This window comes from Peromyscus leucopus, chromosome 8b (assembly GCF_004664715.2).
Source record: "Peromyscus leucopus breed LL Stock chromosome 8b, UCI_PerLeu_2.1, whole genome shotgun sequence".
Classification (NCBI taxonomy): domain Eukaryota; kingdom Metazoa; phylum Chordata; class Mammalia; order Rodentia; family Cricetidae; genus Peromyscus; species Peromyscus leucopus.
The window spans coordinates 4,939,287-4,952,846 of NC_051086.1; the positions used below are offsets into that span (position 1 = coordinate 4,939,287).

Genomic DNA, 13,560 nt, shown 5'->3' on the forward strand with positions numbered 1-13,560 from the left:
CTAACTTAGAGAATTATTTATAGAAATATTTTAAACTTAAAGAATTCTATGCCAATGTTCACTGTAGATTGACCATATAAAAGTTTAAATGTGCTATAAAAAATTTTTAAAAGTTCTGTTGAAATTTGAACATGCTTTTCATTTTGTCATTGAAGTCATCTAACTTACATCAAGTGTTTGTGTTTCTGTGGGTCTCCGTATGCAGGCAGCTGTCTGACAGTTTAAAACATTGTTTTCATATTTAGTGTTACAAACCTCAAGTACTGGGGAAGATGTGAGCCTGTAATTTCAAGGACTCTTCAGTTCCTAAATGACCTTTCGGTTGGATATCCTTTTCATTGTATATGTGATATACTAACCCAGCAGGTGCATTTACGTGGCCAAATATTTTTCCCTGCTTCTAATTTTCCAAAATTTTACAATAAAAAGTCTAATCTGTTTAGCCTTATCTATAAATGTGTGTTTATAATAACTGTGCTATGAAGCATTTTCAATCATAACTGAGCTTATATGAATGTATATACATATATATATTCTTAACTGGCTAGTTTTGTTTATATTAATCTAGGCTAATAATGCTTACATAATAAAGTATGCAACGCTCATGTATTTCAGCTCAAAGTTGTTCATAATTTTCAGAAATTCTTTTTCTGAAAGAAAGCATGTAACTAGCTTGAAGAAGGTCAGATGTTCCTGGGTCCCTCAGGAAGAGCCTCGTGAGCATCAGCCCGTATGCTTGCACAAGTTGAGACACACAGAAGAGTAATAGAAAGAGGGTCGCTGGCTTTTAGCCGCTCTTTGATTGTCGGCCTCCTCACCAGGTCATAGTCACACCTACTCATGTTAAGAGTTCCTGTTACACATTAAATCGTTACATATTTGTCTCTAGAAATCTTTTAAAATTTGAAGCCAGAAATCATTTTTACTAGACATCTATAATATTTTATCAATGAGAGCTGGATTGTAGATTGTTGCTTATATGTTGTTAGCTGTAAGATACATAGATATTGTGAAAAATAAATAAACGTTGGTTTAGTTAACCCATAAGATTAGCTGATATTTTAATATAAGAACAAATTCTGAAAATGGTTGGCTTTGGATGAAAACCTTTAATGCAGTTTCATTCCAAGAATATGCTTGTATTAGTTAAGTTTAAGATTGTGTTCCTCCGTAAACCATAAAAGATTTCCAAAGTATTAGACACCCACTTTTGTGCTGGAATTTAATATGCAACTTTTTATTGGAAAATAATCGTCCTTGTCTGGCAAAATCCACCATGCAATATTTCTGTTAGTAGGTATAATGCAATAAAGACAGGGAGGGCTATTTATCACTACAAATTTTGAGGATTTCAGGATTCTTTTTATTATTTTAATATATTTCTTTGATATTAAATCAGAAAAATGATAAATTACACCTGTCCAGGCTGTTTTTCCTCTTTACTGAAAAGTGATGTACAACCCAATTCCAGTGGTCATTTTGGCTTTTTAAGATATGTATTTTTTCTTATTAAAAAAACTCAACCTGTATTTTTTTCTAATAATGGTGCTGAAATACTCTTTATCTCTAACATATGAAGTGGTTGATAAGTACTTCATAGTATTGCAACCTCTCCAGCTTTTCACAGTGAATTACTGTGAAAGTGTGTTATCTGGAAGAAGGCCTCTGATTGTAGAACACAGACCTATTGTTTAGATTCACTCTGGTTTCAGTTTGAAATTGATATTTAATATAAAATTAATTTGATTTGTATTTTAGTATAATTTGCATAATGCCTAATTTATTAGTATCTATTAAGATACTTTTTCTGTTATCTATTTTAAGTATAACTATTATAATCTTTTATTTTCTAAGCAGTTTATTTCTTTTGAATACCTCTTAAAATTAATTTTAAAAAGTCTTATTTTCAAAACATTTATTAGATAAAGGTTAAAGGTTATAACAGATATGAATTATTTCCATGAAGGTACATTGATTTATATTTTTTAACAATTATTTCAAGTTTGCATATTTAGAAATACATATTAGCTCAATTTGATTTTGGTGCTCAGTTATTTGAATTATAAATCATTATGTCCCTTCTAGCTGATCAGTCATGAAATATCTTTGAATTCATTTACATAATGGAATATGTGCTTGGTGTATCCATTTCAATGCAGTCTCTGGCTACCTAATGTGTGTTTTGTTGTTCTATCCAATTTCATTATTATATGTGTTTTTTAATCATGATCTCAAAATAATACCTTATTTTTTGTTAAAAATACAATGGCATTCTTCAGCTGTAGGTAAGTATCATCTGCCTTAATGAAAAGCCTTATGTTGATTCTCAAAATAATTTAAAATATTATTAACCAGTCAATGAAAACCATGTTGTGAAATTTTTTCATTTTTCTTTATAATGCATGTCCTTGTTTTGTTTTTGTTTTCTGTTTTGTGTGCTTCAGGTGGCTGTCATTCAGTGTTCAGAACACTCAAAACCAATCTGTAAGCTTTGGTTATTTTTCCTTAATCTGACTACTTTTTTGGAAACAAATTACCAAGGTTTTTTTTGTTTGTTTGTTTGTCTTGTTTTTTTTAAGTAATTACATAAAAGCCTGAAGTTCCCTTAAAGCAGTGGTCAAGCTTGTTTGAGTATTTGAACATGATGTCTGTTATCACATCATTAGCCCTCCTCCCCACCCCCAACAACCAGCACTTCTCTCTGTAAGGCTCTGAGCAGAACCTGGGAATCTGCCTCTTTACTGAGTCTCTGTGCTGCTGACTGGGGACATGTTTGAGAACTTCTTTCTCCCTTGAAGAGTTAGAAAATAGGGCTGAATTGTATGTCCTGCTTAAAAAGCCAGGCATTTCTCCTGAGGCACGTCTTCATTCAGCATTGTTTGAATTAAATAAGGCAGCTGTGACAGATTAGAGATCATCTGGCTTGCTAAGTAATGATGTGGAAACTGAGTGTTCATGAGTAGATAACCTCTTACCTTTCCAATAAGGTATTGTTAGCCTACTCTGAACCCTCTGAATTGATGAGAGTTTGTAATGTTTATCTCCAAAGACCCTTTTGAGAGAACTTTTATATTTTCCCATCAGATTCATTGCCCAGGATGGATATATATTATATCTAGCAAGTATATTTGAATAACTTTTAGTATAGTCTTAGAATTTCCACAAGTAAAATTCAAGATTCTTTGTAGCTTGAGCTAACCTGCTCCAACTGGGTCCAGCCTTCCACAGTAGGTCAGTGCCTGGGATCCTCCCTCTCTGAATTGTTTACACATCTGAAATCTAGTTTCTATCTGGATGGAAGGTGGTGAGATTGTCCAAATGACTGCAGTAGGGAAGCTGCTGGGAAAATCAGAGACAAAGTGCTCAAATGTAACTGACCTTGCAAGCCAAAAGGGAGTCTCTCTCTCCAAAGTCCTGATGTTTGTCAACTGTCCCTTGAAGCTTCTTCCCTTCTTTTGGAGGCTAGCTGGTCAATATTTCTAATGCAGTTCATCATTTCCTCAAATTGATAGCAGTCACACCTCTCACTGTGGGTTCACAGGTAGAATAATGAGAAAGGAAGTTCTATTCTTTACCAGGCTACTGTTGGTATTCACCCTTTTTTGCATAATCTTTAAAGGTTTGGGAAAGGCCAGACTGTCTTTCACTTTTAAAAACAGATCCCTGGGTATGGGGGCAGAGGAGGGGAGGCTGGAGATGGCTCAGTGAGGGCCTGCTGCTTGCTGCTCTTCATGGGAGGAGCAGGGTTGGATTCCTGGCAGCTATGTGCCAGGATAACTCCAGCACCAAGGAATCCAGCATCTTTTTCTGGTCTCCCTATGTATCCATACATATAGGGCATATAACTAAACACACACACACACACACACACACACACACACACACACACACACACTCACACTCACACTCACACACAAATAAAAATAGACCCGCATAAGAAAAGGTTCTATGTTAATTTTTTAACTTTATTTTCAACAGGCTATGGCACCAGTGATTTCTTTATTATCGCAAAAACACCTATAAATTCTGAGGGCCTAGCTCAAAAATGAAAACTGGAAGGTCCCTTCTTTAAAATTATTGATAATGTCAAGACCTCCAACAATAAAGCTTTAAACCACATGAGGCATTTCTAAGTCTGGAGCCCTGTGTGAATGTGTAGCTCATACACCCAGGGAACTGCCCTGGTTATCTGTGATATAAAGAAATCATTCCTTTTCTTTGGCTTCAGACTATCTCCCTGAAGATAATATTTACTCCAAGTTATTAAAGATAAATAGTGATTTTTAGATTTCATTCTACACTCACCTTAATTTGCCGTAGCCTCTTGTTCCCTGTCAATTCAGTTAATAGTAGTCATTTGCCAAGTGCAGGACGAAAGAGCGGATTCTAGACCCTGCCCTCAGCTCTCAGTTCTACCAAATTACCCTGATTTTGGACCTCTTACCATATTTCTCCTCTAAGATCCCAAAATCGACTGCTTTACTAACATACCTTTTTAATCTAACTCAAATTATATACTAATTTTTTGGAAATTTATATGTTAAAAATAATGTGGGCATGTGACAATGATAGGACTGGATTTTTACATACATATTGTGTGTCCGTGTGAGTGATGTGTGCAGTATGTACTAGTTTTTCAGCTAGGGTGGCAGCCAGCCATTGCCAATGATCCTCCTGTCTTCACCACTTCAGTGCTGGAGTTACAAGTGTGCTCAAGGCTACCCCCAGCCTTTAACTGCATGTTGGAATCTGAACTCTGGGCCTCATGATCACACTGCAAGCCCTCTTAACCACTCAGCCATCTCTCCAGCCCATGGTATTTTGAGGAGCCATTTTTATTAGATAAAGCTAACATACTATATGAAATATATTTTTTAAATTACCAGATACTCTGCAGAGTAGACATAACCAATGAGGTGTGATTCATGAAAGAGATGGGAGTCAGAAGAAAATACAGGATGAGCGATGAAACAACAATATAGAATAAAACAAGTGAAACATGCAAATAAAGCTGTGTGTTGTAGGAAATATTTAGAAATAAGGAATAGTAATTCTACTTTTGTGAAGGTATTAAGTTTAATACATTGTTTTCTTTCCCTGAATACGCCTCTCTCAAAATGGTGTGAGAGAATGTTAAATAAAATTAGTTTTCAGAAGCGTCCCTCAAGCACACTTTTATTAACATCTCTCATCAAGTGTTATTTTTTTTCTTTGTCTATCCGACATGAGGAAAGTCATGATAATTTAGCTCCTGTCTGATAGTTTTATACTAGAGTCAAGTATGGGAGTCTTCTCTACTCTTGCATACCTTATTCAGGCCTTCACCAACTTTATATTACTTCTTTGAAAGATCACATTCCACAGATATTATTTGAATCTGATCATTTCTCTTGGCAAAGCCCCAAATCACTTCCACTTGCTTCTTGTATCAAAGTAACATCATTGATTACACTCGAGTTACCACCCGACTTGTTGAGTTCCTAACTAGTCTGCTGACCACCCACTCAGCAACTATTTTCTCCTCGACACTGGGATCAAGGACATTCATTTTTCTTTCTGCTTGATGCCTTCCTTGTCCCTCACTGACTCACCAAAAATGTCATTCCCTCTCCTTTGACAGGGTGGCTCAACTCTGAGTTTTGGTTCTTCATAAAGACTTAGGAAAACAATACTGAAATGGTTGAAATCCTTAATCCTTTAGTGCTTACTGAACACTTAATTCTTTTCAGTTTTTTCTCATGTTTTTTCTCTAATGTTCTTTTTTTCTTCCCCCTTCCTGCTTTTGGTTTTTTGAGGCAGGGTTTGTCTATGTGTAGCCCTGACTGTTCTGGAACTCTCTCTGTAGATCAGGCTAGCCTCAGACTTATTTCTTAATGTTATTAAGCATAATGTTCTTATGAATACATCTTAGGTATGAGTGTAACGTCGTTTACTATGCATTAGTCTTATTTTCTACTAGATTGTAAAGTAATAGAGATTAAAACTTTTAGAACATATTGTCTCTTATTGAGTGACTGAAATTTAATTCCCACTCCTTACTGTTTGTTTGTTTGGTTGGTTTGGTTTGGTGTTGTTTTGGTTTTTTTGTTTTGTTTTGTTTTGTTTTTGTTGTTGTTGTTGTTTTGGTTTGGTTTTTTTTTTTTTTTTTTTTTTTTTTTTTTGAGACAGGGTTTCTCTGTATAGCTTTTGGAGCCTAACCTAGAACTCGCTCTGTAGACCAGGCTGGCCTTGAACTCACAGAGATCCGCCTGGCTCTACCTCCCTAGTGCTAGGATTAAAGGCGTGCGCCACCACCTGACTATGCTGGATAGTTTTATGTCAACATGATACAAGCTAAAGTTATCTGAGAGAAGGGAATCTCAGTTAAGACAATGCCTTCATAAGATCAGTAGGCAAGCCTGTAGGGCATTTTCTTAATTGGTGATTGATGGGGGAAGGCCCAGGCCATTGTGGGCAGTGCCATCCCTGGGCTGGTGGTCCTAGGTTCTCTAAGAAAACAGACTGAGCAAGCCATGGGGAGAAAGCCAGTGAGCAGCCCCCTCCATGGCCTCTGCATCAGCTCTTGTGACCAGGTTCCTGCCCTGTGTGAATTCCTATCTTGACTTCCTGCAGTGTTGACCAGTGCTGTGGAAATTTAAGTCAAATAAACCCTTTCTTTTTTGGTCATGGTGTTTCATCACAGCAATAGAACCCTAAACTAAGACAAGTTGGTACCCAGATTGTGGGGTATTGCTGCTGTGACAGATCTGACCGTGTTGTTTTGGGGAGGATTATGGAAGTACTTGGGAACTTTATACAAGAAAAGCCATTGAATTTTCAGTGTTTGGTGACTATGGGGACTTGGAAGATAAGAATGTTGAGAGCACTGCAGAAGATGGAGGCCTGGCTTGTGAAGTTTGAGAGGGAAGTTTAAAGACTCTATCAAGGCCTTCGTTAGTTTGAATCAAGATTCTGTGGTTCTGCTTAAGTGGGGCTGAAGTGAAACGTTTGCTTTGCTGGGATACTTGATACTGATCAGCTGTAGCTGAGAAATTAGTGGTGATTAAGAAGAGACCAGAATCATTGAGGTGAAATTTTTTGGGAAGTGTTTCCTGAGAGTCAACACACAGAAGCTGTGTCCCAGAGGTAACCAAGGTTGTACCTCACACTGGCAACCAAACTTGGTAGTGTAAGAGTCACCCAGGTGGTACTGGTATTAAAGACATGAAGGGGTCGTGGAGGTCAGGAGAGGCCATTGGTGGAGGTGCAACCTCAGTGACAGGTGAAGGCCCAGGACTGAAGGGGTCATGCAGAGAAGTTAAGGCTTGGCACCGTGAAGAGAGCGTAGGAGAGGTTGTTGGTGAAAGTGTAGCCCAGTTGCAGCAGAAGACCCCAGCATTTTGGAGATGTCAGTACCATGGCATGACCTCCAAGAACAGCAGCAGCAGTGGAATGGAGCCAGCTAGAGCCTAGAAGACAAGCTGTGTGTGCTGCAGGAGGCTGAGCCAGAGAAGTGACCCAAGCCACTGGAGATGCCCAGAAGATCGTGAGTGAATCCCAGGCGCTGGACGTGGAGACATTAACACTAGTGGAGTTTGGTTTTGCTTTGATTTGATTGAGACTGTGCCCTCGTTCTTCCTTCTGGAAGTCAGAAAGTATCTTATTTATTTTTGATTTTACAGGAGCCCACAGTTGAAAGACTTTGGATTTTAAACGGGATTGGCTATTTTAAAGAGACTGGATTTTTTATGTGTTTGAATTTGTAATGACTGTGGAACTTTGAAAGTTATTTATGATTTTTAATATGAGATCTTGTGGGATGAATGGTATAGGAAAGGTGGCCTAACAGTTGTGTGTTTGTATGTCACGTTGACAAGGGGTCAACTGTGCTGCATAGTTTTTATGTCAACTTGACAGGAGGGAATCTCAATTAAGAAAATGCCTCCATAACATCGGGCTATAGGCAGGCCTGTAAGACATTTCCTTAATTAGTGATTGATGGGGGAGGGCCCATCCCATTATGGGTGTCATCCCTGGGCTGGTGGTCCTGGGTTCTGCAAGAAAGTGGGCTAGGCAAGCCAGTAAGCAGCACCCTTTCATGACCTCAACTCCTGCCTCCAGGCTCCTGCCCTGTTTGAGGTTTTGCCCTGAGCTCCTTGATGACAAAGTGTAAGCCAAATAAACCCTTTCCTCCTCCACTTGCTCTTTGGTCATAGTGTTTCATTACAGCAATGTTTGTCATGGTTGCTAACTTCATGACCATCTTCACCTGTCTCAGTGGTTGTTTTTTTTTTTTTTTAACTACACAGATGCAGAAGAATTTTCTGGAAATTTTACTCAGTCAGAATTAGCAGTTGGCCATTAACAAATTGGTTACTCCCAAAAGATAAGATCCCCCTGTCATGCCTGGGGCCCAGTTCCAGTTCCAGTTGTATTTCAGTTTGGGTGGAACAAATACAGCCTTTAAAGTCAAGTGGGTGTGTATCACATAGTGGAAAGAGGGCAGGATGCTGTAGTGTCAAGCAGACCTGGATTTGAACCTTGGCTCTTCCTTGTATTAACTCATTCCCAGTGTAGCCTGTGCTAACTCATGCTACTGCTCAGGAAGGAGTCCTAGCACTGTTGCTATTCCTGTTAGCATGCTGTACTCACCACTGTGAGCTTCAGGCCTCCAAACCTAACCCAGTACTGCCCTAAGCCATTCGGCCCTCTGCCCAAAATAGAGCAACTTAAAAGAACACTAGTCTGCTAGAGAAGAATAAAAATAAAAGATCATAAAGATATGCCCTCTTGCCTTTTCCTTTTAACATTACAAATCTTAAGACCATTAGCTAGCTTTGAGCTGAATTCCTGTAAAGGAATGTAAACATTCAGATGAATTCTCATTATTGTATTTTTTCAAATTTTCAATCATTTTTCTGGAGAATTAATTGAAAGACAGTGGGGGCTGACCTTGGTATAAAGTGCACAGATGCGGTTCTGCGGAAAATGTCTTTGGCAGATGATGTTTTTCCTGTGGATGTTCTGTTTATTGCTTCCATAAATATTCTGTTGTCAGAACATGACTAACCGTTTGTTAGCAGTGCTGACAGGAGGGCTCCTCTTAATGGCAGCATCCATATCACCCATGTACCCTGTCACTTTGAACTTAGCAATTTTAAGAGAATTGTCTTTGGTAATTACTTAAGATATTTCTAAGTTTATTGATCCCCACCCTTGTTTAACTGAGTGAAGTTTGAATGGCAGTTCATCTGCTCAGAGATTGATTTTGAAAAGTCATCAAATCTACATCTTTAAATCTAAGGAAAAGCTTGCTGCTTATCAGCGCTGATCTTGTCCTGTGGTTGCCAGAAAACACCGTGCACTGAGGGAAATGTGTGGCTGCCAGGCCTGTCCTGGGGGTACACATGCACAGCATGCCACTCTAGTGGTCACCTGGAAGTTGGACAAACTTAAATCTAAGTCATATAATTCACTTGTCGTTGGGAAAGTTATTTAATTTTGTTTAATTCATTTGGTCACTGAACAACTGGAAGTGATACTGTGCTGCTAGTTAGAGTGGTAAGAACTGGCCTTGTAACTTAGAACTGTCTGTTTCTAAGTTTTCTTCATCTTCGTGTCTTTTCCCTGGTTTATAGTCAGTAAAGATGTGTGCATCGCCTGATCCTCAGAACACCCCATGCAGTCACTTGGCTCCAGACTCCATTCTCACTTGCTGGAGAGGAACTAAACTACAGTCGTGCGTGCTACATGTAGTGCTTAGGCTTGTCCAGATAACTGAACCCACATTTTCCTGACTTGTGCCCTAGTGTGCTTCCCACTCCGTGGCTAAAATGATAATTGGGCTTTTCAGTGTCATTATACATGGGAAATTTACAAAGCCCCGTGTTTGGAAATAATATGAAAGGAAGGAGCTGATGTTTCCATTACAACGTGAATGGAACCAAGGAAGATTGCTGTAGCCTGCAAGACAGGAGGAAGTATAGAGAATAACCAAGATGTGCTATGGCAGAAAGCACATAAATATGGTGAAGTAAGAGCAGAGGGTGCATCCTGAGTATGCATCCCTAAAACCCAAACAGACTAGAAGTTAGCTGTGCTTTGTGTTCATGTTTATGATCCCTCAGTTTGATTCTCATTCATGGTTTGCCTGTTCAGATTATTGATGTGGTCCAGGAAAAAAAAAGTCTTTGAATCGAGCCTTAATTCAAATGTCAGCAAAGTCAATCATATCTGTGCAATCTTAGGATGGACAACTTCATTGCTTTAAGCTTCTGTTTTCATATCTACAGAGTAGAAATAACAACACTGTAATTGTGAAGACTGGATAAAATAACATGAAAAAATGTCTTCTACTTAAACACTTGAGAAATATTAGTCACATTAAGCTGTCTTTCAACACTTAATGACGTGAATTTTTGCTATATCTTTCTAACTAGATACTGGTTTTAAACTTCTGAGTTCATTGTTTCTTAAAATTGAATAATTTTTTTCTTTCTTGATAGTCTATTATGGGTCTTTATAATAATTTTATTATGAAATAGCATTAAGTAAAAAGAAATTTTCCAGCTATACCCAAATGTAAAAAGGGTCAGTTTCAATTTTCTCCTATCAAGGCTTTAATAGTGAGGGGTTCTTGTCTTAATTATAGGATTCATTCTTTCTTTCCATAACTAGAATATGTATAAGATGGAAAAGTAATTGCCCTAGTTAATAATGGATTATCATTCTTAGCAAAATGAAAGACATTTCTATAGGAGTAATCCTAGAAATATTTATTCTTCTTGCATACTAAAATGCCATTTTAGTTATGTTTTATGATTTATTATGTATATTTCTCCAGATTCCTTAACATTACTACCTATATCCTTTTAAAAAAACTTGTGAAAATAGATGCTGTGAAATTCATGCTAAAAAACCACACGGTACGTGTTAATTCTTTAATGACCAAAGTTTTCTGAATCGTTAGGTCAAACATGGTAACTTTCCATGTCTTTTGCTTTTGTTAGAGTGAGCACTTCCCATTTCTTGGCATCAGTGATACTTACAGTCTCAGTGATTTGAGGTGCCGAACAACCTTCTACACAGCCCTCACTCGCCTTCTGATGGTTGATCTGGGTAAGTTGACAAGGCTTAACCAGCAGCAGGAGAGCCGCACTGTGTGGAAGGAGTGGGAGAGTAAGCGCGGCACCTCACTTATTGGAAGTTGCTGGCTTTGACCATTTTTGTGACTTCCTAAGCATTATTTGTCCTGATTCTTTACCTCAGAATGTCCTTCCTTTGTGTCCTTTGACCCATAAATTTTACATTGGCTAGTCTAGAAAGTAGGCCTGGCGTGTCAGGTGAGACGGGAGGATAACAAGTCAAGGCCTGCCTGGACCACAGAGTGAGTTCAAGGTCAGCGGTTTGGAAGACCTGTCTCATCTCAGAATTGTCTTTAAAAGTCAGGAATAGAGCTCAACAGTAGAACACTTGTCTCACATGTACAAGGCCCAAGTTTCAGTCCACACCACTGCAGAGTCAAGGGAAGGAAGCCCAGGAAGTCTTAAGGACACCTGTAAATGTTTACCCTTATTTTCATATATTTCTTGCACTTTATTTTATTTTTCACTTTTTAAATTTTATTTATTGTGAGAGAAAGAGAGAGAGAGAGAGAGAGAGAGAGAGAGAGAGAGAGAGAGAGAGAGAGAGAAAGAGTTGAGGTTAGAGGACAACTTCAGGAGTCGGTCTATTCCTCTACCGTGTGGGTTCTAGTGATCAAACTCAGGTAATCAGTCTTAGCTGATCATCTTAGCAGACCACTGAACCATCTTGCCAGCCCAACAAGAATGATCTTTCCCTTTGTTGTTCTGAGACAAAGGCTAATGTAGTAGTGCAGGCAGGCCTCAAGCTGAGGTTGAGAATGAGCTTAAAATCCTGAACCTCTAACTTCCCCTTACGGAGTGACTGGGATGATGTTACGGGCCTGTGTATGTCCACTCCATTTTAGACCATGCTGAGAACCAACCCATGATGTCTGGTGTACTAGACCAGCACTCTTACATTGTCTAAGGGCAGGGGCAGAGGTTGTTCTTTTGTTTTATTTTTGTTTGAGAAGGTCTCAGGAAACCCAAGGTGGTTTTGAACTGCTCTGTAGCTGAGAATAACCTCATACTCAGGTCCTCTTCTCTCTAAACCCCAAGAGGTGAGATTACAGGTGTCTGCAACCATGTCCAGTTTATGCAGTGCAAGGAATCAAATCCAGGGCTTTGTGCATGCTGAAGAAATGCTCTACTGCTATTCCATTGCTTGCCCTGCACTGTTGATGTTGTTTGTGTGTAGTAACAGTTAAGCTCAAGGGAAAAAATGGAAACTATGTGAATATCCAATAATAGAATCAAAATTACAGTGTCTTTACTTACTCATAAAATGATCTGTGGTCACACATATTGATGATTGAAAATAATACAGTACATGAAGTTTAATGTTCTTAAGTGAAAGGATAAGGTATCACTGAGATAATTGGACAATTGTGTACAGTGAGAAAAATATATCAAAAGGAGCTAAATAAAGTGTGGGGTTTGGGGGTTTTTTGTATGCTAAATAATTAACTGTTACCATTGTGGGAAACCATATGGAAATGCCTTAAATAATTAAAAGTAAAACCACAGCAGGCTTTGGAAATCCTCCTAGTGGGATGTACACCCAGAGGGAGTGAAGTCCGCGTGCAGGAGAAGAGACACCTGCACTAACGTGTTCATTACAGCCGCAGTCACCATAGCCAAGAGATAGAAACAACCTAAATATCCACTGGTGCATGAATGTACAAAGAAAATACCACATACAAAATAGAATACTCTTTAGCTGTGCAAATAAGAAAATGAATCAATTTACAGCTGTATGGATGAACCTAAGGGATATTGTGTTAAGTGAAATAAGCCAGGCATAGACAGACAACTACTACATGATCTCGCTCATTCACAGACTTTAAAAAAGGTGATATTGTAAAATTGAAGAATGGTAGTTACCAAGGACTGTTGAAGTTGCAGGCAGTGTAAAATGATGTCCTGGCTTTGATGTGCCCTTTCAACTAGTTATGGGAATAAATAAACTTCAAGAAATATGACATATAATTGTGCCTGCGGGTGATACTGGAGAACAAGCCTAAGGTCTCATGCATGCTAAAACTATATTCCCAGCTTATTCTTGTAAAGTACTTTCTAAAGGGAAATCAGAAGTACTCTGACCACAAAAATAACTGCATAAGGTAATGTGTATGCTAATTAAAATGCTAGATTTAATTATGTATTGGTGTGTTTTATAATGTTAAAAAAATACCGCCAGGCAGCAGTGGCGCATGCCTTTAATTCCAGCACTCGGGAGGCAGAGGCAATCGAATCTCTGTGAGTTCAAGGCCAGCCTGGTCTACAGAGTGAGATCCAGGACAGGCACCAAAACTACAGAGAGAAACCCTGTCTCGAAAAACAAAACAAAAACAAAAACAAAAAAACTATTTCTGATTTTTAAGAATTTTATTTTATTTTGATTTTTCGAGACAGGGTTTCTCTATGTAGCTTTGCACCTTTCCTGGATCTCCTTCTG

The 13,560-nt window shown here is 38.4% G+C and overlaps 1 protein-coding gene across 2 annotated transcripts in view; it reads left to right on the forward strand.

Annotated features, from left to right (window-relative positions):
- The window catches only part of Ranbp17 (RAN binding protein 17), a 341,764-nt gene that overhangs the window by 222,792 nt on the left and 105,412 nt on the right, over positions 1-13,560 (forward strand). For both annotated transcript variants that reach the window (XM_037200543.1, XM_037200544.1), the window contains 3 exons: positions 246-326; positions 10,841-10,904; positions 10,989-11,097. In XM_037200543.1, coding sequence (XP_037056438.1) covers positions 246-326; positions 10,841-10,904; positions 10,989-11,097 — 254 coding nt within the window. The remainder of the gene's footprint in view (positions 1-245; positions 327-10,840; positions 10,905-10,988; positions 11,098-13,560) is intronic.